Here is a 19,479-nt window from a genome sequence, read left to right on the forward strand (position 1 = left end):
TGGAGGGGCCTGGCTCACCACCTCCCTTGGCTGGAGGACACCCCTTGCGGAGTGAGCTGGAGGAGAGAGGAGCCCAAAGGACGGACGCCCCTTAAGAGTCACGGTGGGCACCCACCCTGCTCAGCTTCTCCACTCCTCGGCAAATCATAGCTGGATGAGGTCTGAGAAATAATGCAGATGAGCCTCAGAACTGCTTGTCTAACTGGACTTACGCTCCTCGCTTCCCTAGGACTGGAGATGCTGAGGCTCGAAGCTCTGGCCTGAGACCCTTTGGAAAGGGAAACTGGGGCGGATGCTGGTCCTCCTGGAGACCCTGCCCCTAACTCCAGCTTCCTCCCTGGTTTCATCTTCCTTCACAGTGCATATTGCTGCCTGTTGCTGCCCCGCTCTGAGGGCTGGGCTGGGACGCCTGGGACCGGGGCCTCAGGCTGCCAGGAAGGACCCCACAGGCTGCAGGCATGTGGTGACGCTGGCGCCCCAAGTGCGGCCTGACCTGGGGTGGGGAGCTAGTGAGCACTGTGCCTGTTCATCTTGGGTAATTTAGAGCATCATTAGTGCCATGTTTTTAGTTGAAAGCTGAGCTAGTGGGCCTGGAAAACCAGGCAGTTTGCTCAGAGTTGCCAGGTTAGGGGGGCACTCAGGTACTTTCTGTGGGCTGGGACAGTGAGGTGCCTGGAGCAGCTGGTCCAGACTTGGACCTGGTTTCCTGCCGCATTTTTAATGAAAATTTAATCAAAGTGGCATTTGTTTGATTAATGCCACTTGGCATTAATAAACACTACAGTAAGGCCCTGTAGTGTTTGTGTAACACACGGTGCCTTCCGCCCATCCTGCCTGTCAGCAAATCCAGAGTTGTCCCAAGACAGCATCCTGCAGACAGTCATTTCAGCTGCTCCATAGCTGTTTCCTCATTTACATTCTCTGTTTCATCCCAGAGCATAGTTGATTTACAATACTGGATCAGTTTCAGGTTCATGGGAAAGTGATTCAGCTATACATGCACACACATATATATTCTTTCCCATTGTGGATTATTGCAGGATAGTGAGCATAGTTCCTTGTGCTAGGCAGTAGGACTTTGTTGTTTGTTTTTGTCTTCTTCATTTTTTTCAGTTCTAAATTATTGAGTTCTAAGCCCGCCCAAACATACACAAAGTCAGACTCGGTCCGTCTCTGTCATCTGTCCTCTGTCTGCCTCCTCCTCAGCTCAGGGTCCCGGTCAGCCTGTGCGCCCTGTCGGCACTGTCAGGATGAGGTGGGGCTTGTCTTCCCCGGAGGGATGTAGCTGCCGCCGGCTGCCCTGTGCGCACAGGGCGCCCGGTTAGGCTGCAGGCCCCGCCCCGTCTCGGCGCGCCCCGCCCCCTCTCTGCTCCGCGCCCGCCGAGCTCGGCCTCCTCCTAGGCACACTGCTGAGGCGCTGCCCCCGTGATCTGGGAGCTGCCCCGCGTCTCCTGTTTCCAGCTCCATTTCTGGGTACTGTGTCTTCCTCTCTCTCGCTGTATTACTGGTTCTGTTAGAGCTCATACTCTAGAAATCTCCTTGAGAGCAGATGCTGGGAGCATGCTTAGCAGAGAGAGTGCTGGTTCTGTGCGCACTTGCAGGACAGCCTGGTCGTGGGGTTCTGGGTGGAAGTGGTTTCCCTGGGAACTCTTTGCGTTGTCCGTGTAGCTTCTAGGGTTGCTGTGAAGTCCGGTGTCCTTTTGTTCCCAAGGCCTGTACCTTCTGGGTCTTGCAGGTGAGGCTCTTCATTCCCGTGTTTCTGAAAGCACGGAATGATGTGCCTGGCCTCGCGGTTTGAGTTTCTCTGAGAATGTCGGTGCTCGCGTGCCGAGTTCTCTGCCCTGTGCTGGCCTGTGTCTGCTCGGCCATGAGCTCTGTCTGTGTCTCTGTGCCCTGGCTGCACCTGCAGCATCGCTGCCTGGACTCTTTGGGCTCCACACGGTGCTGGTCCTCCTCCTGTCAGCGACCTTTGGGTTGTGTTCTAGGTTTGTTACTATGCACAGAATGGCTGTCAGCATTTGCACACGAATCTTCCTTGTGGGATAACACCTAGGAGCGGACCACCTCTGCCTGAAGTAGTTGAATATATCCAACCCCCCAGAGGCTGTGAGAGCCTGGGCTGCCCACGCTTCTGTCACCCATGGCCTTGTCAGGGCGAGCATGGCCACACTCCTGGTGCCGTTGGGACCTGGTCTGCATCCCTGAACTCAGGCTCCGGGGCCTCCTTTCCCGGTGGCGTGTCCTCTGCTGGAGGGGTTGTGTGTAGTCCGGATACAAGTCTTCTGCCAGATGTGTTTATTACTGATACTGTCTCCAGTCTTTGACTTTTGTTTCCTAGTGGCTGTTTTTGATGAGCTCATTTTAACCTGGTGAAGTGGGATTTCCCAGGTTCTTACAGTTTAACCTCTGGGGCTCAGGGGCTCTTGCCGGGACCTTATCTTCTCAAAGCTTGTGCTTCTGGGCCTGCGATCCCCCCACAGCTGCCACCTCTGAGTGGCGGCACTCTTGGGGTGAGAGTCTTCTCCCTCACATTGCTCCCTCCCTGCTGGGCTGCTGCGGCATCCGGCTCAGGGGCCAGCACCTGCCCAGGTGTGGGCCGCGCTGGGGCCTGCCGTCCTGACTGCACCGCTCGCCGTCTCCCTTGCCCTGGCTTTGCAGGGAGCCTCTGTAGGAAATCAGCAGGCAGTGCGAGTCCTTCACCCTCCCTCTCCTTGAAATTGTTTTGATTGTCCTCATTCCCCTGCACCTCCACGTAAATTTTAGAATCATCCAACTACTTTATGGGTTTTTGCTATTGTAAATGGTCTGCTTTAAATTTCATTTTAAATTGTCTGTTGCCGATATGTAGAAATAGATATGATATTTGTAAATATGTCGTCTTACAACCTCGGTAAATTCATTTCTTCTATTTCCTTTTTTGTAGTTCTTTTGCATTTTTTATATATGTAGTTATATCTTCCAAGAATAAAGATAATACTTCCTCTTTCTTTCCAAAGTACGTACATGCCTTTGCTTCTCTTCCTCGTCTGTTGCACTGGTTAGAGCCTCCCGCAGGTCTGGCCCACAGCATCAGGACCGCACTCCCTTTAACGGCTGAGTGCCACACAGCTGCTGGTCTCCGAGACGCCCTGTACCAGGCTGAGAGCACGCCTTCTGTTCTTAGCCGACTAGGGCTTGTTTTTCTGGGTCTGTGGGACTCTGTGACTCACTCCTGTGCTCTGTGACGTGATGGATCACACCGAGTGACCCTAGCGTCCGCTCCCTGGGACAGACTCATCAGCCTGTGGCCCTGCCGTGCCTGCCAGGCCCTCGGGTCCGTGGGGGGTGGGCTGTGCTTGTCCTCGCCTGAAGTGCAGGCAGGTTTGTTTGCCGCTGCTTCCGTTGTCTGGAAGGTCTTAACGTGGCTTGTGCTATTCTTCCTTGTATGTTTAGTACAATTCACTAGTAAAATCATCTGGACATGAAATTTTGTGAGGATTCAAGAATTAAAAATCCACTTATTTTGATGGTTATAGGACTATCCAGGTTTTCTACTTTTAGTGTCAGGTCTGGTAAGCTGTGTTATTCATAACTTGTGTTATGAATGTGTTCATTTTATCTGATTTTTCCTACTTAAGGCACAAAATTACCATTAACTTCTTAACTGGAGCATCTGTACAGATGTTCCCTTTTTCAGTCCTGAGGTTAGTTATGACGACCGCCTGTCTCCCTCCCCCTCCTCTCTCTCCTTCTCTGTCCCTCCCATCCCCACGTCTCTCTCTCCCCTTCTTTTTACTTTTCTGGATCAGTCTTACCGGAGTTATCAACTGAATTGGTCTTTTCAAAGCACCTACTTGTAGCTTTCAGGGTTCTCTCTATTATATGTTTGTTTTCTGGTTCATTAATTTCTGGTCTTTATTATTTCCTTAATTTTGCTCTCTTCGATTTAAGCTGTTGTTTCTTTCCTGACTTACGGGCCAGCAGACACTGTCTGAGAAGGACCGGGTGGCAAGGCTGCAACCTCCCAGCCAGCGCGGGCAGGCTGCAGCTCTGGGTGCTGCCCCTTGGAGGTAACATGCCTTTTGTTCTCAGTCTGGTCTAAAGTTTTCTTCACCTTGGGTTTTCAACAGTGTAGGAATGGTTTGTTTGTTTAATTTTTGCTCTGTGTTTAGAATGCTTCTTGAACCCAAGGCCCGATGTCAGTCATCAGTTCTAGATCTTCCCGACCTCCCTGTCTCTCGGGTGTTGCTCTGTCTGCTCCTACCATCCATCCCTACTTCCGCTGCGGTCCTGGGGTCTCTGCTTCTCCCAAGTGGTGTTTCTGATTGTGTGGTGGACGCCCCGCAGAAGTGGGGAGACGAGCCCCTGCCTGTCCCGGAGCCAGCCCCAGCGCCCCCACACGGAGGCTGAGCACCGGCTGCCGCTCAGGAGCGTCGCTGCCCCTGTCCAAGTTGCCCCACTTCCCACGGCGTGTGCAGGATGTGGGCGCTGAGGGCGGGCAGGACAGGACAGCCGTCCTGGGTTCTGGCGGGCAGAGCGGGCACTGACTGCTGCTCCTGTCGGTGTAGAGGCTGCGCACAGGTGGGCATCATCCGGGCCCTGACGGAGTGCGGCATCCCTGTGGACATGGTCGGAGGGACGTCCATCGGGGCCTTCATGGGCGCCCTGTACTCGGAGGAACGCAGCTATAGCCAGATCCGCATCCGGGCCAAGCAGTGGGCGGAGGTGAGGCCCTGTGGGAGCCTGGGGACGGGCGGCCCCTGCAGGCGGCTCTGCAGCGTGGCGGGGGGGGGGGCAGGGAGGGCACAGCGAGGACTTCGGTGCTGGGGGTGGTGGCTCTGGTGCCTGGTCTTGTGACTGAGGACAGGTTAGCGCACCCACAGTGCACCGCACGTCCATGCCCATCAGGCACCAGTGCTGGTAGGCAGGCGGGGGAGGCCTGGGACTGGGGGTCTGTGTGGCAAGGGCAAGGCAGGGCAGGGCGCACAGCTTGAGATCTGCCCCTTCCAATAATTCCTGCAGGCTTCGGGGCTGTCCGCTGTTGTCTGGCATCTGGCCCTGAGATATTCAGGCTTGGCGTGTGGGGTAGATGGAGGGGGCTGGGTGTGGACTCTGGAAGGGCTAGGTGGGCCCTGGGCTGTCTCTCTCCCTGGGTGTGTGAGACCCCAAATATCAGAGAGTAAGAAGTACACATTGTTGACACAGTGGGCCCTGTAGTGAACGGGTGCCAGAGGACAGCCCAGAATCTGGGGCCCGGGCAGACAGAGGGATGGCGGGGGAGGGGCGCTTCACCCGTCCTCCTGAGGGTTCTGTCTGTTTTGGGGAGCAGGACGGAACCCTCGCTGAGACTGAGAGGGCTCGGAAGTGGCATTCTCATTTTTAAAAGACAAGGAGCTGGTCGTGCTCTGTGCAGAAGCTCTCAGAGCAGGCCATCTGCCCGATGCACTGTCCCCGAAGCTCCTGTTCCTGAGGACAGCCTGCGAGGGCAGTGGCCCCAGGGGACAGTGACGGTCCCTCCTCAGTGAGGGCCCAGAGACGGCCGGGCGGGTCTCTCCCTTCTTCACCCTCCTGGTCTGGGGGTGTGGGAACAGCCATGGAACTTCGGGCCTGATATCCTGCCATCCCATGCTGGGCCACGGGAGCCTGCTGGGCGGCCCCTGCGCGGGTGTGGGGCTGGAGCCCGCGGGTCATCCTGCGACCCTGCCTGTGGGCCCGTGGCGGGGCGTGGGGGGTGGTGCTGAGCAGGGGCTTCCTCCGGAGGGAGGGGCTTGTTGGCCACAGAGGACCCCGGGGATGCCGGGCCGTCCTGGGTCCCTGTCCTCCAAGAGCACGTGTGCTCCTTCTGCTTGTCCTGGTCCCCACATGAGCACGTGGGCACGTGCCCCCTTCCACCTGCAACCCCTACCTGAGCTTTCCCCTCCCGGGTCTGTCTGGGGAGGGAGGAGGCCCCTTCCTCTTCACCCTGAACCCTGAGGGGTCAGGCGCTCCTGGTCCTGTGCTCACAGGCCGAGTTGTCTGGCCTCACTGAGGAGGGTGGGTCTCTGTTCCCCGGTGTCCCGGGGCTTCGGCCATGAGGCCCTCGGCAGGGCCCTGCTTCTGTCGGGGATGGAGCGCCTGCCCTGGCACCCATGCACGGGCAGTGGTGTGGATGCAGCCAGCCCTGGGCCTGGATGGCCTTGTCCCAGAGTGGCCACAGCCAGTCCCTCTGAGCGAGCAGCAAGGGCCCAGTCGGTCAAGCCTGCCGGGGGTCAGCAGCTGCTCCCCTGGGACCTCCAGGCCCTGCCACTCCGGCCATGGTGTTTGCTCCCCCAAGCCCTGGGTGCTTCCTGGAGGCCCCCATTCTGGCTTGCAGGAAGCAGGTGTGTCCGTGTACCCACTCCCTTCTCCTGACACAGGCTCCTGGTGGTCCCGTGGGGTTGGCTGCTGCCTGTGCCTACAGGCAGGGGTGTGCGCCCCTTCTCCTCCAGGGGCCTCACGTGTGCCCTCTGTGCCCCCGCAGGACATGATGTCGATGGTGAAGACCATGCTGGACCTGACCTACCCCATCACTTCCATGTTCTCGGGGGCTGGCTTCAACAGCAGCATCTCCAGCATCTTCAAGGACAGGCAGATAGAGGTGCCCCCCCCCCCAACCCAGGGACTGCCCTGGGAGCCCCAGCAGAGTTCACAGTCTCCGCCTGCCTGGGTCTGGATGCCCTGGGCCCTGAGAATCAAGGGCTGGCAGCCTGGGTTGGTCCGTCTGAGTCCTGTCCCCTCACAGGACCTGTGGATCCCGTACTTCACCATCACCACGGACATCTCCGCCTCTGCCATGCGGGTACACACGGACGGTGAGTGCCTCCTCCCAGGGCGCATGTTCCCAGCGGGGGCAGAGTGGCTCCAGGAAAGGGGTGCCCCCCAGAGAAGGCAAGGGACTCGGGGAGGTTTGAACAAGATGACTCTGCTGCGGGCCTGAAGGCTGCAGGGTCCCCAGTGGAGACGGGGGCAGAGTAGGGCATGAGGGTCATGGCTGTGTACAGATCGCACTCAGGGTCTGGCACTGCTTGATGGGGATCCCGGAGAAAGCTGACCCATGAGTGTGCAGCTGAAGGCCCTTTTCCAGGCCAGAGTGTTGGGGAGCCTCTTGAAATGAGTCTGGTTGGAAGTGAGTGGGGTGGCAGAGCCCGCAGAAGGTCGTGACCAGGGGAGACGTGGGCAGGCCCAGAGCAAGTCTGGCCCTGCCAGCTCCCTCTGAGGAAGAGGGTGCCCAGGAAGGGTGTCATCTGCCCGGCCTGGTGCCCTTCGCCAGGCCAGGTGTACAGGGGGCTCAGGACCTGTCTGGGCGAGGCTCTGAGCTGATGGCAGCGGAAGTCTGCTTTCCTCTCTCGGACTCCTCTACACACCCTTCCAGGATCGCTGTGGAGGTATGTGCGTGCCAGCATGTCCCTATCGGGCTACATGCCCCCACTCTGCGACCCCAAAGATGGGCATCTGCTGATGGACGGGGGCTACATCAACAACCTCCCAGGTACTGGGTGGGTGGGGAGGGGTGCCCGCCTGCTTGACCCCACGGCTCCGTGTGCCCGTCGCTGGGGCAGTGCAGGAGGCGCGCAGACACGCTCCCAGCAGATGGCCCCGTTGCTGGCTCCACAGTGCTCAGAGCTCAGAGCAAGGCCAAGTGGCGGCCGGTGCAATTAGGGCCCATCTGTGCCCACAGCGAGAACTAACAGCCTGCAGGTGTCGGGGCTGCTGTGGGCACGGCCCCTCCTGGGGCACGCCGGTCACCTGTTGGGCAGCTCTGCGCTCGCCAGCCCCCGCACAGGCCTCGGTGTGTCAGTGGAGAGGAGACCCGCCCCGCAGGCCGTGCGCTCCCCCAGCACCTCTCAGGCAGGCTCTGCCTCCACCCCTAGCTCTGCCCCAGCCTCCCCTCAGCTGTGCTCCCACCCAAGGCTCTGCACACCTGTCCCCATTGGTCACCAGGCCACCTCCTCCCCAGCGGATGTGGCCAGGTCAATGGGGGCAAAGGTGGTGATTGCCATCGACGTGGGCAGCCGGGATGAAACAGACCTCACCAACTACGGGGACGCGCTCTCGGGATGGTGGCTCTTGTGGAAGCGCTGGAATCCCTTGGCCACGAAGGTCAAGGTGGGCCCAGCCCCGCCTGCCCTTGGCCGCTCCTCCCCACGCCCTGGTGCCCACGACCCTGAGACCCTGAGACAGGCAGGGAGGGAGTAGTGCCTTCCAGGCTCTGGGTCCAGCAGGGGGTGGTCCCTGCCTGCCTGGGACCAGCTCTGGGGAGGGGGACATGTGTAAAGGCTCCAGACCCCCTGGTGGATGCCTGTCTCCCTCCATAGGTCCAGCAGAAATAGTCTCCCCATGGGGGACGGGAGGGGTTGGAGGGGCCAGGGAAGAAACAGTGGCTGTGCCCAGACGGAGGCCAGGAGCCACGCGGGGACAAGACAGCCACACTTAGTGCTGCCACCGGGCAGGTGCTGAACATGGCTGAGATCCAGACGCGCCTGGCCTATGTGTGCTGTGTCCGGCAGCTGGAGATGGTGAAGAGCAGTGACTACTGCGAGTACCTGCGCCCCCCAATTGACAGCTATGGCACCCTGGAGTTCAGCAAATTTGATGAGATCTGCGTGAGTGTCCAGGCTGGCTGCACCCCGGGCCCCCCTGCCCTCCCATCCCCGTCATGGGATTCCCCTGTGTGTGCAGGAGGTGGGGTACCAGCATGGCCGGACAGTGTTTGACATCTGGGGTCGCAGCGGTGTGCTGGAGAAGATGCTGCAGGACAGGCAGGGGACAAGCAAGATGAAGGCGTGGGACGTGAGTGCCTAAGCAGGTGGCTCCTCCCCCACCTTGACCCGTCCTCTGGTCCTCACCCTGCGGCATCTCAGCACCCCCGCTCAGCCACTTAGGAGGGCAGGGGGCCCCTGCCCATCCCAGGGGCCAGAAGGCAGGGGTCTCTTCTGACTCTCCACCCGGGAAGTGCTCATCGGGGGAGGCCGGTGCTCTGGGTGGGGGCTGCTCAGGACTCTGTCCATCATCCACACCCCGCTCCGACTCGGAGGCTGGGACCACGGAGGGTCCCAGAGAGGGCGGGGTGCAGTCAGGAGCAGGTCAGGTGTCTTCTTCGCCTCTGCCCCCAGGTCCTCACCTGCCCCAATGCCTCCTTCACGGACCTTGCTGAGATTGTATCACGCATCGAGCCTGCCAAGGTGGCCGCAGGGGATGGTGAGCTGAACCCCGAGACGCACATGCCCAGCAGCTGGGGGTGGTGCTGGCAGTGTCCCCTCCTGGCCCTCGCTGTCAGTAAACTGCCCTGGGCACCAGGCTCCCTCCCGCAGCCCCTAGACCTGGTTGGCTGCACAGTGGGACCCCTGCCCATGTGTGGCCCGCCCCTGCTCTCAGGAGGTGACCCACACGGCCCTGCTCTCTGCCCAGATGAGTCTGACTACCAGACTGAGTATGAGGAGGTGCTGCTGGGCGGCCCCAAGGACGCGTACGTTGACTTCCAAAGTGCCCCAGCCGACCAGGGCTCCGACTCGGTGAGCTGCCTGGACACCCTGTGCCCCTTGGCTGAGCCGTGCGCTCTGAGGGCTCCAAAGCAAGGCCAGCTGCTGCCTCCCTGCTGCCCTCCAGGGGTGCCCCCACCTTGACCTTGACCATGTGCTGTTTACTAACAGGAGGATGAGCCCTCGCTTCGGCATCAGCACTGAGGTCTGGCTTCCCCCAAACCACCCAAGGACTCCTCAGCACCCCAGCTCTCTGACCAAGATGGGTAGAAGTTTCCACCCTGAAGCATCCTGAAGCCAGCACCTCCCATGGCTCCATCTCAGACTGCCTAGCTCCTACAGCTCTTCCAGCCTGTCAGGGAGACCCGCTGGGGCCCAAGGTGGAGTGTCTCTCTGGGGCCACTGGCCCTGACATCCCCTGCACATGCAGCAGTCTTCAGGGCTGTGTCAGCCCCTGTGGCCTCTCATGTTGGAGTCCTTGTATTTCTGCTTTGCCTGTCAATAAAAGTAGATCTGATTATGTGGGACATGTGGTCCCTGTGCCGAGGTCCCTGGGCCAGGGGCCCCACCAAGATGGGCAGCTCACAGTCCTGACCCTGCAGGGTATAGTGTTGCCTGCCTGCCTGAGGTCACCACGTGGGACCCCAGGACCCCAAGCCAGGCAGGCATGGCACCCAAGGTCGGGATGCTGCTGGTATCCTCCCAACCAAGCATGAAGCCCCCTGGAGCTCTCAGGAGTTGTTCCCACTTTGTACACAAGAGTCTTCCCTAAGATGAACGGGCACTTGGCTTTTCAGATCATTAAACAGCTCCAGGGAGTCCTTTTGTACAAAAAAGAGATCTGTCAGGCCTTTGACTTTGGGGTCCACGGTCCCTGCAGGTCTCTGAGCGGGGCACATGGGTCTGCGAGAGCAGGGAGCCCGTTGACCAGGCCTGGGACCCTGTGGCCAGGGGACCGCAGGCCGCGGGTCCCCGGCCCCGCCCACTGCCCGTGGGGCGGGCGGGGCTTCACTGAGCCCCGCCCCACTCTGACGCAAGGTGGGCGGGGCTTCCACCTCCCTGACGTCGCGGTGGGCGGAGCGCCACCCCCGGGCCTGGCCGTTCTGTCCGGTGCGGCGGGGCGCGCGGAGGGCCCCGGAGCTGCCATGCGGGTCCCGAGTCCGAGCCCGAGCCCGAGCCTGATCCCAGTCCTCGGCGCGGCGCGGCACCCTCGACGGAGGCGGCGGGCGCGGGGCGCGCTCTGAGGCCTGGGGATGCGCCGCCGCCTCGACCATGGGCGCCGTCGCCTCCCGGAGGAGGGCGCTAAGAAGCGAGGCGATGTCCTCGGTGGCGGCCAAAGTGCGGTGAGTGCGGCGGGCCACCCGCCGGGGCCAGCGCCGCCCCCGCCCCGTCCCGGTCCCTGCAGCATGCGCGTAGCCGGCGCCCGCCCCCACCTCCGATCAGCTCCCGTCCCTGAGGTTGCGGTGGGCGAGGTGCCCGACCTCACGACCCCCGCACGCACTGGGCGGCCGGGCTGGAGGGAAAGCAGACCCTGGCCCCGCCTGCAGGTCCGGCCAAGATGCGCGGGGCGCCAAGGTCCCCGGAACTGCGACCTGCCAGCCCTGGGCGGTCTGAGGTGGGATGGGAGTGCTTGCTGGGGATGACCCCTGAGCCCTCCCTTGCAGGTGCAGAGGGTGTGGGTGGGGGGTGGGGGCGCCAGAGTGGGTGGTGTGCCCTGACGGCGCACCCCGCTGTCCACCCCCTCAGAGCAGCCCGAGCGTTTGGCGAGTACCTGTCCCAGAGTCACCCCGAAAACCGGAACGGTGCAGGTAGGGGCATGTGAGGCGGTGCCAGGACCCGGTCCACCCATAGCTCCTAATCTAGGGGAGGGTGTGCTGTCCCCTGTCCAGGCAGACACAGCCCTTGCACACTGTGTGGTGTGAGCAGGCAGCTATCGCCCTGCTGGGCTGGCTTCCTCACGCCCCCTGCCCTCCCTGGCCCAGAGCCCCAGGAGGAGCTGCGAGTCACTCATCACCATGGCACCCACCCAGCCTGGGCCGTTGGCATGGCAACAGGCCTCCTGGCACCCCCCAGGGCTGGCACCACTATCTCTGGGGGCCAGCTGGTGGGGGGGAGGGGAGAAGTTGGCACTGGGCACACGGGTGCGGTGGCAGGCTGGGAGGTGGCCTGCCTGTCCCTGCCCCCCATCACCCACACGCACAGAAGAGGGGTTTGGGGCCCCGATGGAAGTGAAGTATGAACCTCTGGGGCATGGCACAGCTCAGAAAGCCCTTTCGTGAAGTTGTTAGGGCCCAGGGTTTGGTCAGCGGGCCAGGCACCCGCTGGGTGTTCATTCCCTGCCTCCAGAGCACCAGGAGATGGGAGGGCAGGACCAGCAGGCTGCAAGCTCACCTGGTGCCTCTCCCCCAGACCACCTGCTGGCTGACGCCTACTCTGGCCACGACGGGTCCCCCGAGATGCAGCCGGCTCCTCAGAACAAGCGCCGCCTCTCCCTCATCTCCAACGGCCGCTATGAGGGCAGCCTTCCGGAGGAGGCTGCCAGCGGGAAGCCGGCCTGTGAGGGCCCCCAGCCCCGCGTGTACACCATCTCAGGGGAGCCGGCCCTGCTGCCCGGCCCGGAGGCCGAGGCCATCGAGCTGGCTGTGGTGAAGGGGCAGCGGCAAGGGGAGCGGCACCCCCACCACCACAGCCAGCCCCTGCGCGCCAGCCCGGGCGGCAGTCACGAGGACGTCAGCAGGCCCTGCCAGAGCTGGGCGGGCAGCCGCCAGGGCTCAAAGGAGTGTCCCGGATGCGCCCAGCTCGCCCCCAGTCCCTCCCCTCAGGCCTTTGGGGTGGACCAGCCGCCTCTGCCTGAGGCTCCCGGCCGCCGCAAGAAGCTGGAGAGGATGTACAGCGTCGACCGAGTGTCTGGTGAGGGGCTGGTCAGGGGTCGGGCAGCCTCCTCTGCAGCAGCAAGCGCCGGGAGCCCCGGACAGTGCAGGGCGCTTCAGGCACCGCCCGCAGGTGGTGTCCTGCTGCCACACCCCATGCCCAGTCAGGCTTCATGGCTGGCTTCAGGCTTGCCGGCATCAAGTCATGCCAGGCGTGCTACCCCAGCGAGGGGGCCGAGGGGCCCGGGAGAGTCTTAAGGGCAAAACAGGCAGCAAGGCTGGTTGAATGGAAAGGTGGGGCTGCCTCCCGGGAGCCCTGGGGGACAGTCCCTGCCCTGGCACCCACCCAGCGCGACTCCCGCTCATCAAGGGAGGCACGTAGTTGTCGGGGCCTAGCCAGCTGTAGAGCCCCCCACCGAGATTGTCGAGCGATGCTCATGGCTGAGGAGCCCTGGAGACCTGCTGTCAGGAAGGAGCTGCCTGGGACATTCAGGTGGCCCCATGCTTCTGGGCTCTAAGCCCGTCTTTTCCGGAAGAGCAGAATTCTACCTGGCCAGACCCGCCATGTGCTATCCGGGCACCTCTTGAGCCTCCAAATCAGCAACCCAGCGGGGCATCAGGGCACAGGCCAGGGGTGCGGGCATCTCCAGGCCCTCGTGCTCCTCTGAGGAACACAGGCCAGGTTCTGGGACAGGGTCAGGGAAGAGAGTAGAGTGACCTTAGCCCACCCTGTCTGGGGGCTATAGGGCCCCTGGGAAGGGTCAATCTCCCTGCCTGGTGAGGGCCTCCACCAGGAAGGTCTGGGAGAGGCGAGGGCCAACCAAGTGGACCCCAGAATGTCTGGGTGGCAGAGACGGCCCTGGAGCCCCAGGAGAGCCTGCAGCCACGGTCCCTGCCCCGCCTCTCCAGCTTGAAGGCGACAAGTCAGTGCTTTTCCTGGGCGCCCTGGAGGCTGGCTGTGCCTTCCGGGGAACACGTGTCTGCTGTGGGCAGCAGGGGGAGAGCCAAGCGAAGACGAGCGTCACGAAGCCGCTGAGTTGTCGCGGCGTGAACAGCTGAGTGGGCCTCGGAACTTGCTGGCCCTGCGCCGGGCCCCCCACCTGGGATGGGTCTAGGGAACCCTGTGCTCAGGAACATCCCCCGCCCCGGGCAGGTGGGGAAGGGCTCAGGAACCCCTAAGCCACCCTAGTCACTGCCCCCTTGGCCTCTTCCAGATGACGTCCCCATCCGTACCTGGTTCCCCAAGGAAAACCTTTTCAGTTTCCAGACGGCAACCACAACTATGCAAGCGTGAGTTGTGTCTGCTGTGCACGGGGCCCAGGCCGGGGGACTCTTCCTGCTGTTCAGGAGCTACGGCCCCCCGTTCTGCCCGTTCTGCCTGAGTGTCAGCCTGCGGGAAAGCGGGCCCAGCTGCTTGCACCCCAGCCCACCCCCACCCCGTTCTGTCCCCACTGCCTTGTCCCGTCTCCTGGGGAGCGGGTTGGGGGGAGCTGCAGCTGATGTAGTCACCAGCAGGGGTGCTTCTCCCGGGCTGCCGCCTGGCTCTGCCCTGGTACACGCTCCAAACAGTGGCCTCCTTGCCTTTGCACGCACCCCGAGTGATCACAGCTTAGTCCCCTGGGGAGCGTGCTCTTGACCATCACGCGGCTGGGTATTCTTTCGAGGAGTTCCCTCCAGGGAGGCACTCTCTGCAGTGTCCCCCACGCTGAAGACGCTCCCTGCAAATGACCTTGGGGTGTGCGCTGCCACCCTCAGGCTGGACGGGGGCCACTCTGCCTCGGGTCCCAGCAGGGGCAGGGCACACAGTCAGGCCTCTGAGCAGCCTGACCAGCACCTGGTAGCCTGGGTCACCGTGACCTCAGCATCTGCTGCCCTTTCAAAGACTGGCCCGTGGCATAGCTGGCACCCTGGGGTGCCTGTGAGGGACCCTTCGAGTCAGTGACAAAAAGGAAACTAACCCCAGTGGGGTCAGGTCTGAGGGTCTCTGTTCACTGTGTCTTCTCTCTCACGCTGCCGTTTCCCGCTGCAACTCCAGCATCTCGTAAGTACCATGAGGACCTTGAGCCTGAGGGCATGGTGGTGGTCCCTGGGGAACTCTCCCACCCCCCAAGTAGGTCGGGGCAGGCCAGGGACCTGGGCCTTGGCCAGGAGGGCGTGCTGGGTCCCAGCGAGCACTGAACTGCCCCAGGGCCTGCTGGGAGCTGCGTTGAGGACAGGGCGAGGCAGGCCGGGGCCCTCTGTCTGGCCCAGGGCCCTGGGTGCCTCCGTCCCCACGTCTCTGTCCCTCCCGCCTGCGGCCAAGGGCAGTGCTGACTCGTGGCGGTTTCCCAGGGTGTTCAGGGGCTACGCGGAGAGGAAGCGCCGGAAACGGGAGAATGATTCCGCGTCTGTAATCCAGAGGTAGGGCCTGCCAGCCACTCGCCACCAGGGTCTGTCTCTTGTCTGTTCGGTCTAGCCTGGGCCCCCCCAGTCCAGCGGACCTGATGGGGGAAGGGCGGTGGCGACCACTGGCCTGGCCCTGCTCTGGGGACGCGGCAGGCAGGAGGGATCATGTGGCCTGAGCTCCCAGGCTGAGAGCTGAACTGCAGCCAGCAGGCCCACCCATGCCTTTCTCGGGCCCTCGAAGCCCAGAGCTGTGGATCAGCAGGCAGGCTTACCCTCCCAACCCCCACCTCAGATGTGTCCAGGAAGCTTGACTGTCCGTCTTGCAAGTGGGGCCTTGGCAGGACACAAAGTTTGGGGTTCAAGAGACCTGCCTCTGAGGCGGCCTAGGGACACAACATCAGGGTTGGGGGCATCTGCTGGCCCCAAGCCCACCTCGCGGTGGGGCCCTCTGTGCTGCCCTGGCCATCGTGCGCGGGAAGCAGGAACCCGTGACCACTTGGGAAGGAGGCTGGGGGTGGTCAGAGTGTGCCTGGGTGCACGGAGGGAAGGGCAGGGTGGGCAGCAGGGAGAGGGGACCAAGTGCACAGGGTCACCGGGGGCGCTGTCCTGGGAGGAGGGTGGGGGGCGACAGGAAGCTTGACACCCTTGCCAGTGTCCCAGCAGCCAGCGGGCGGGAGGGCTGGGGGACGGGAGGGGACCGGGTGGGATTGGCCTGTGAGAGGGCTGGGGGCGCCGGGAGGGCACCCCTGACGGGAAGGGGCGGAGTCGGGGACGGGCTGCGCACCCCTCCTGGCGGCCCTCACCAGCACCCCCGTGCTTCCGCCCCTAGGAACTTCCGCAAACACCTGCGCATGGTCGGCAGCCGGCGGGTGAAGGCCCAGAGTAAGGCCCAGAGTAAGGCGGACGGGTGGGGGCGCAGCTTTTGGCCACTGGCGCTTGGCGTGCTGCTCTCCGCGCCCCCAAGGCGGGTGTCCCCAGCGGGCGCCTTCACACGCCGAGGCCCCGCCCCTTCACGCAGACACCGCCCGTGACCCCGGCCCTGCCGGTCCGCCTTTTGCCCCTCTCCCACCCAGCCCGTTGCAGCGGCATCCTGCACCCTGCAGACCCCACCGGCGCGCGTCCTGCTCAGCCCCAGGTCCCAGCCACCTTGCGTGGCTGCAGGCCGCGTCCCTAACGGGTTCTCTCTCACTGCAGCGTTCGCCGAGCGGCGCGAGCGGAGCTTCAGCCGGTCCTGGAGCGACCCCACCCCCATGAAAGTCGACACCTCTCACGACTCCCGAGACAGTAGGTGCCCGGCGCCGCGGGCCGGCCCACCTTCCCCAGAGGCTCCCCTAGGCCCCCAGCCCCAGGCTTCCAGCAGCCAGATGGCTAGGCTTCTGCGCTTCCGCTGGACCTCGGTTTATCAGACTGAGGGGGGCGCTCTGACACCTCCAGTCTTCGGGATAGGGGTAACTAAAGGCCAGGGCTTGCTGTCTACCCTGCCTGGTGCCCCTGTCGCCGGAGACCTGCAGTGCCCGACTTCTTCTTGGCCCAGACCCCGGGCACGCTGGGCTGGAACTGATACTTGCACCCCGGCTGCCACTGGCCTTGCCCTGGGGCCCACGGCCTTCCCAGCCAGGCGGCCTCCAGCTGGTGGCGGCAGCCCGGCTGGCCCTCAGCTTGGCTCTCTTAAGCGCCCTGGTTTTCTTGCTGGCCTGGAGGCCCCTCTGGGACATGGCTTGCTGGCTCTGTCCCCTGCCCACCTCCGGGGGACTGCAGATGGTCCTCAGCCTGGCGGCACGTCCCGCCCTCCAGGTGGTGACTTGCAGAGCTCCCACTGCACCTTGGGCGAGGCTCTCGAGGACCTGGACTGGGAGAGTGAGAAGGGCCTGGAGGCCGCAGCCTGCGACACTGAGGGCTTCGTGCCGCCCAAGGTCATGGTGAGGCCCGGTGCAGCCACTGCTCAGCGGTGGGGGCGGGTGGAGGGGCTGCAGGATGGCCAGGGCCCTGAGTGCCTCCCCTGTTGCCCGCAGCTCATCTCCTCCAAAGTGCCCAAAGCCGAGTACATCCCCACCATCATCCGCAGGGACGACCCTGCCATCATCCCCATCCTCTACGTGAGTGCTCCCAGCCCCATCACAGGGGCGGGTGGGGGTGCTATCCCCATCCTGTGAGTGCTCCCAGCCCCATCTCAGGGGCGGGTGGGGGGTACTGCCTGAGAGGGGCTCTGACCTGGGATCTTGTCTCCCCCAGGACCACGAACATGCGACCTTTGAGGACATTCTGGGTATGTGCCCTCTGACCCCTCTGCCTTCTGGTCTCGGGGCTGGAGTCGGGGGAGCACACAGATGGTGGGGGCAGCACTCACACCCCTCCCTCCCCAGAGGAGATAGAGAAGAAGCTGAATATCTACCACAAGGGGGCCAAAATCTGGAAGATGCTGATTTTCTGCCAGGTAGGGCTCAGCCCTTCCTGCTCGGGAGTGGGGCAGGGGTGGAGGATGCCACCTCCAGGGACGTGCACGTTTGCGTCTGCATGTGTTGGGGGAACAGTGGTTGGACACCCCCAGCGTGCAGTCCCATCCCGCTAACCGCAGATTCTCACAGGGTGGCCCAGGACACTTGTACCTGCTCAAGAACAAGGTGGCCACCTTTGCCAAAGTGGAGAAGGAAGAGGACATGATCCAGTGAGCAGGGGGTGCCCCGGGGGCTGGGGGGTGGGGGGCGGTGTCTGCTGCGGTGCCATGTCCCCTCTTACTTGGGGATCGGGCTGGAGGCCACCTGTGACCACCCCTTCCCCACCAGCTTCTGGAAGCGGCTGAGCCGCTTGATGAGCAAAGTGAACCCTGAGCCGAACATCATCCACGTCATGGGCTGCTACGTCCTGGGGAACCCCAATGGGGAGAAGGTACAGCACCCCACTTCTCTGCAGACTCCCTTTTCGTCTCAGCCCTCCCAGAGAGATCCCCGTGCCTGGCCTCACCAGCTGGGACTTGCTGCTCCCCAGCCCCGCTTCTGCCCGGGGCTCTCTTGCTCTGCCCTGCACTCAGAGTCCACTCCCTCCTTTCAGCTCTTCCAGAACCTCAGGACCCTCATGACTCCTTACAGGGTAATCTTCGAGTCGCCCCTGGAGCTGTCGGCTCAAGGTGAGCTGGGCTGGCCTGCCCGGGTGGCGTCCCTGCGGGGTGGGGGGTGTCCCCGCGGGGGTGGGGGGTGGTGTCCCGGAGGCGGGGCTGAGCGCGCCCTCGCCCCTCCTGCCTCAGGGAAGCAGATGATTGAGACCTACTTTGACTTCCGGCTGTACCGCCTGTGGAAGAGCCGCCAGCACTCGAAGCTGCTGGACTTTGAGGACGTTCTGTGAGGGGCGGGACCGCCGCCCGGCCGCTCCCTCAGACTGGCGCCGGGCTGCCCGGTGCCGCGTGGGTCCCGGTCTTCACGGCCACTTCAGGGCATCTCAGACGTCGCTCAGGTTCCCTCCCAGGGCTCCAGTCCTCACGGCACCGCGGGTCTCAGCAGCCACCGCCCCCGCGCCCCGGAGGAGCCCCCCACGGCTGGCGGATGCTGCCCGGGCCTCGCCTGGAGGCTCAGTGCTGGGCGGCGCCTCTGCAGGTTCATAGAAATAAGTGCAATTTTCTACAACCCCTGAGACAATTCAAAGGGAAGCAGCGTTACTAGTTAACTAGTTAAGTGCTACGTTACTAGTCATGGCGTAGATCACCCGGCTCAATGTGTGTCCAGGACCCTCTGCCTCAGCTCCCCAGCCCTGCCGTATCCGATCACCAGCACCAGGGCGGCCTGTCTGCCCGGCCTGGCTCCGTCCCGGCTCCGTCCCCGAAGGAGTCCCTGATGGTCTGTGCTTGCGCTGCCCTCGCCCCTGCTTCCCTGACCTTGGCGCCGCGCCGCGGGGGTGCCCGGGGGCAGCGGGGACACGCCTTCCTTTCACTCGGAGGGCGCCCTGGGTCGAGCCAGGCCCTGCCTGCTCCCCGGCCCCCTGTACCCACCCAGCTCCCTGCTGCTGTCCAGCTCAGCTTTTGGCGGCCGAGCTCTGAAGGCCTTTCCCGGGGCAGGGGCCCGGGTCTTGGTGGGGCCTGCCGGGGCTGGGTCCTGGCGGGTGAGACCCCTGCCGCCCGCTCCATGGTGGCCTGGACCCCGCAGCCTGGCCCAAGCGAGGGCGGGGCAGCCGCTGGGCTGTGCGTGCGCAGCCTGCCATGGCCCAGCGGGCGGGCCCTTGTACATAGCTGGCGCTCGGGGGCTGGCCCCCCTGTGCAGAGTCTGGTCTGAGACACCGGCTGTGTCCCCAGTCGAGGGGAGTTGGGGCTCGTGCCGGGCTCCGAACAATGTACGACACCCCATAGAGTGACCATTAAATCTGACCCTCCGCTGCGGCCATTGCGTGGGTCTCCTCTCTCAGCACCGTCCTCTGCCTCCCTGGACCCGGGAGATTCCGGGCCTGCTGGTCTGAGCTTGTTGCTGTGGTGGCCGCCTATGCACCCTGGACTGAGGAGCAGGGACTGCTAGGCCTGCCCACCAAGGGCACACTCTATAAGAGGTCTGGGGAGGAGGCTCCCAGGGCTCTGAGAAAGGCTGTGGGAAAGAGGAGGTACTTGAGGGGCTGCCGGCGAGCAGGTGGTCTGCAGATGAGGGCAGAGACACTGCGCTCCGCAGCCTCTGCCCCACCGCTGCGCACAGAGCTGAGGGCCACGTAGTCAGCAGTGCGTCCACAAGGGGAGGCCAGGAAGTGACAACAGGGCTGGCCGGCCACCCCCACGT

The 19,479-nt window shown here is 63.3% G+C and overlaps 2 protein-coding genes across 7 annotated transcripts in view; both read left to right on the forward strand.

The window, feature by feature from the left end:
* The window catches only part of PNPLA7 (patatin like phospholipase domain containing 7), a 77,398-nt gene extending 67,397 nt beyond the window's left edge, over positions 1–10,001 (forward strand). Inside the window, exons 28-37 of one of the 3 annotated variants that reach the window (XM_065927982.1) lie at positions 4,548–4,704; positions 6,479–6,595; positions 6,740–6,809; positions 7,370–7,486; positions 7,955–8,103; positions 8,448–8,600; positions 8,677–8,787; positions 9,111–9,195; positions 9,373–9,509; positions 9,648–10,001. In XM_065927982.1, the coding sequence (XP_065784054.1) occupies positions 4,548–4,704; positions 6,479–6,595; positions 6,740–6,809; positions 7,370–7,486; positions 7,955–8,103; positions 8,448–8,600; positions 8,677–8,787; positions 9,111–9,195; positions 9,373–9,509; positions 9,648–9,680 (1,129 nt within the window). In that variant the 3' untranslated portion in view covers positions 9,681–10,001. Of the gene's footprint in view, positions 1–4,547; positions 4,705–6,478; positions 6,596–6,739; positions 6,810–7,369; positions 7,487–7,954; positions 8,104–8,447; positions 8,601–8,676; positions 8,788–9,110; positions 9,196–9,372; positions 9,510–9,647 lie in introns of those variants that run through there. The other 2 variants (XM_065927983.1, XM_065927984.1) reach the window with 2 other exon arrangements.
* Positions 10,002–10,143: 142 nt separating this feature from the next.
* On the forward strand, positions 10,144–19,098 carry NSMF (NMDA receptor synaptonuclear signaling and neuronal migration factor). Of its 4 annotated transcripts, XM_065927985.1 has the most exons (16): positions 10,144–10,819; positions 11,024–11,091; positions 11,223–11,284; positions 11,886–12,386; positions 13,561–13,636; positions 14,678–14,746; positions 15,561–15,613; positions 15,926–16,015; positions 16,526–16,650; positions 16,744–16,827; positions 16,964–16,997; positions 17,095–17,165; positions 17,317–17,396; positions 17,515–17,617; positions 17,780–17,855; positions 17,973–19,098. In XM_065927985.1, exons 1-16 carry the CDS (start codon positions 10,730–10,732, stop codon positions 18,068–18,070), a joined length of 1,680 nt encoding a protein of 559 aa, XP_065784057.1. In that variant the 5' UTR covers positions 10,144–10,729; the 3' UTR covers positions 18,071–19,098. The 4 variants fall into 4 exon arrangements, with proteins under 4 accessions (XP_065784057.1, XP_065784058.1, XP_065784059.1 ...); XM_065927986.1 differs by lacking the exon at positions 14,678–14,746; XM_065927987.1 differs by lacking the exon at positions 11,024–11,091.
* Positions 19,099–19,479: the final 381 nt, after the last annotated feature.

This window comes from Muntiacus reevesi, chromosome 3 (genome assembly GCF_963930625.1).
Source record: "Muntiacus reevesi chromosome 3, mMunRee1.1, whole genome shotgun sequence".
Classification (NCBI taxonomy): Eukaryota; Metazoa; Chordata; class Mammalia; order Artiodactyla; family Cervidae; genus Muntiacus; species Muntiacus reevesi.

Excerpts from the sequence above, each read along its gene's own strand:
- NSMF (XM_065927985.1), top strand. The coding sequence starts at position 10,730 with ATGCGCCGCCGCCTCGACCATGGGCGCCGTCGCCTCCCGGAGGAGGGC. Across the intron at positions 10,820-11,023 it reads TCGGTGGCGGCCAAAGTGCG|GTCCGGCCAAGATGCGCGGG; the intron begins GTGAGTGCGGCG and ends CCCCGCCTGCAG. Across the intron at positions 11,092-11,222 it reads CCAGCCCTGGGCGGTCTGAG|AGCAGCCCGAGCGTTTGGCG; the intron begins GTGGGATGGGAG and ends CCACCCCCTCAG.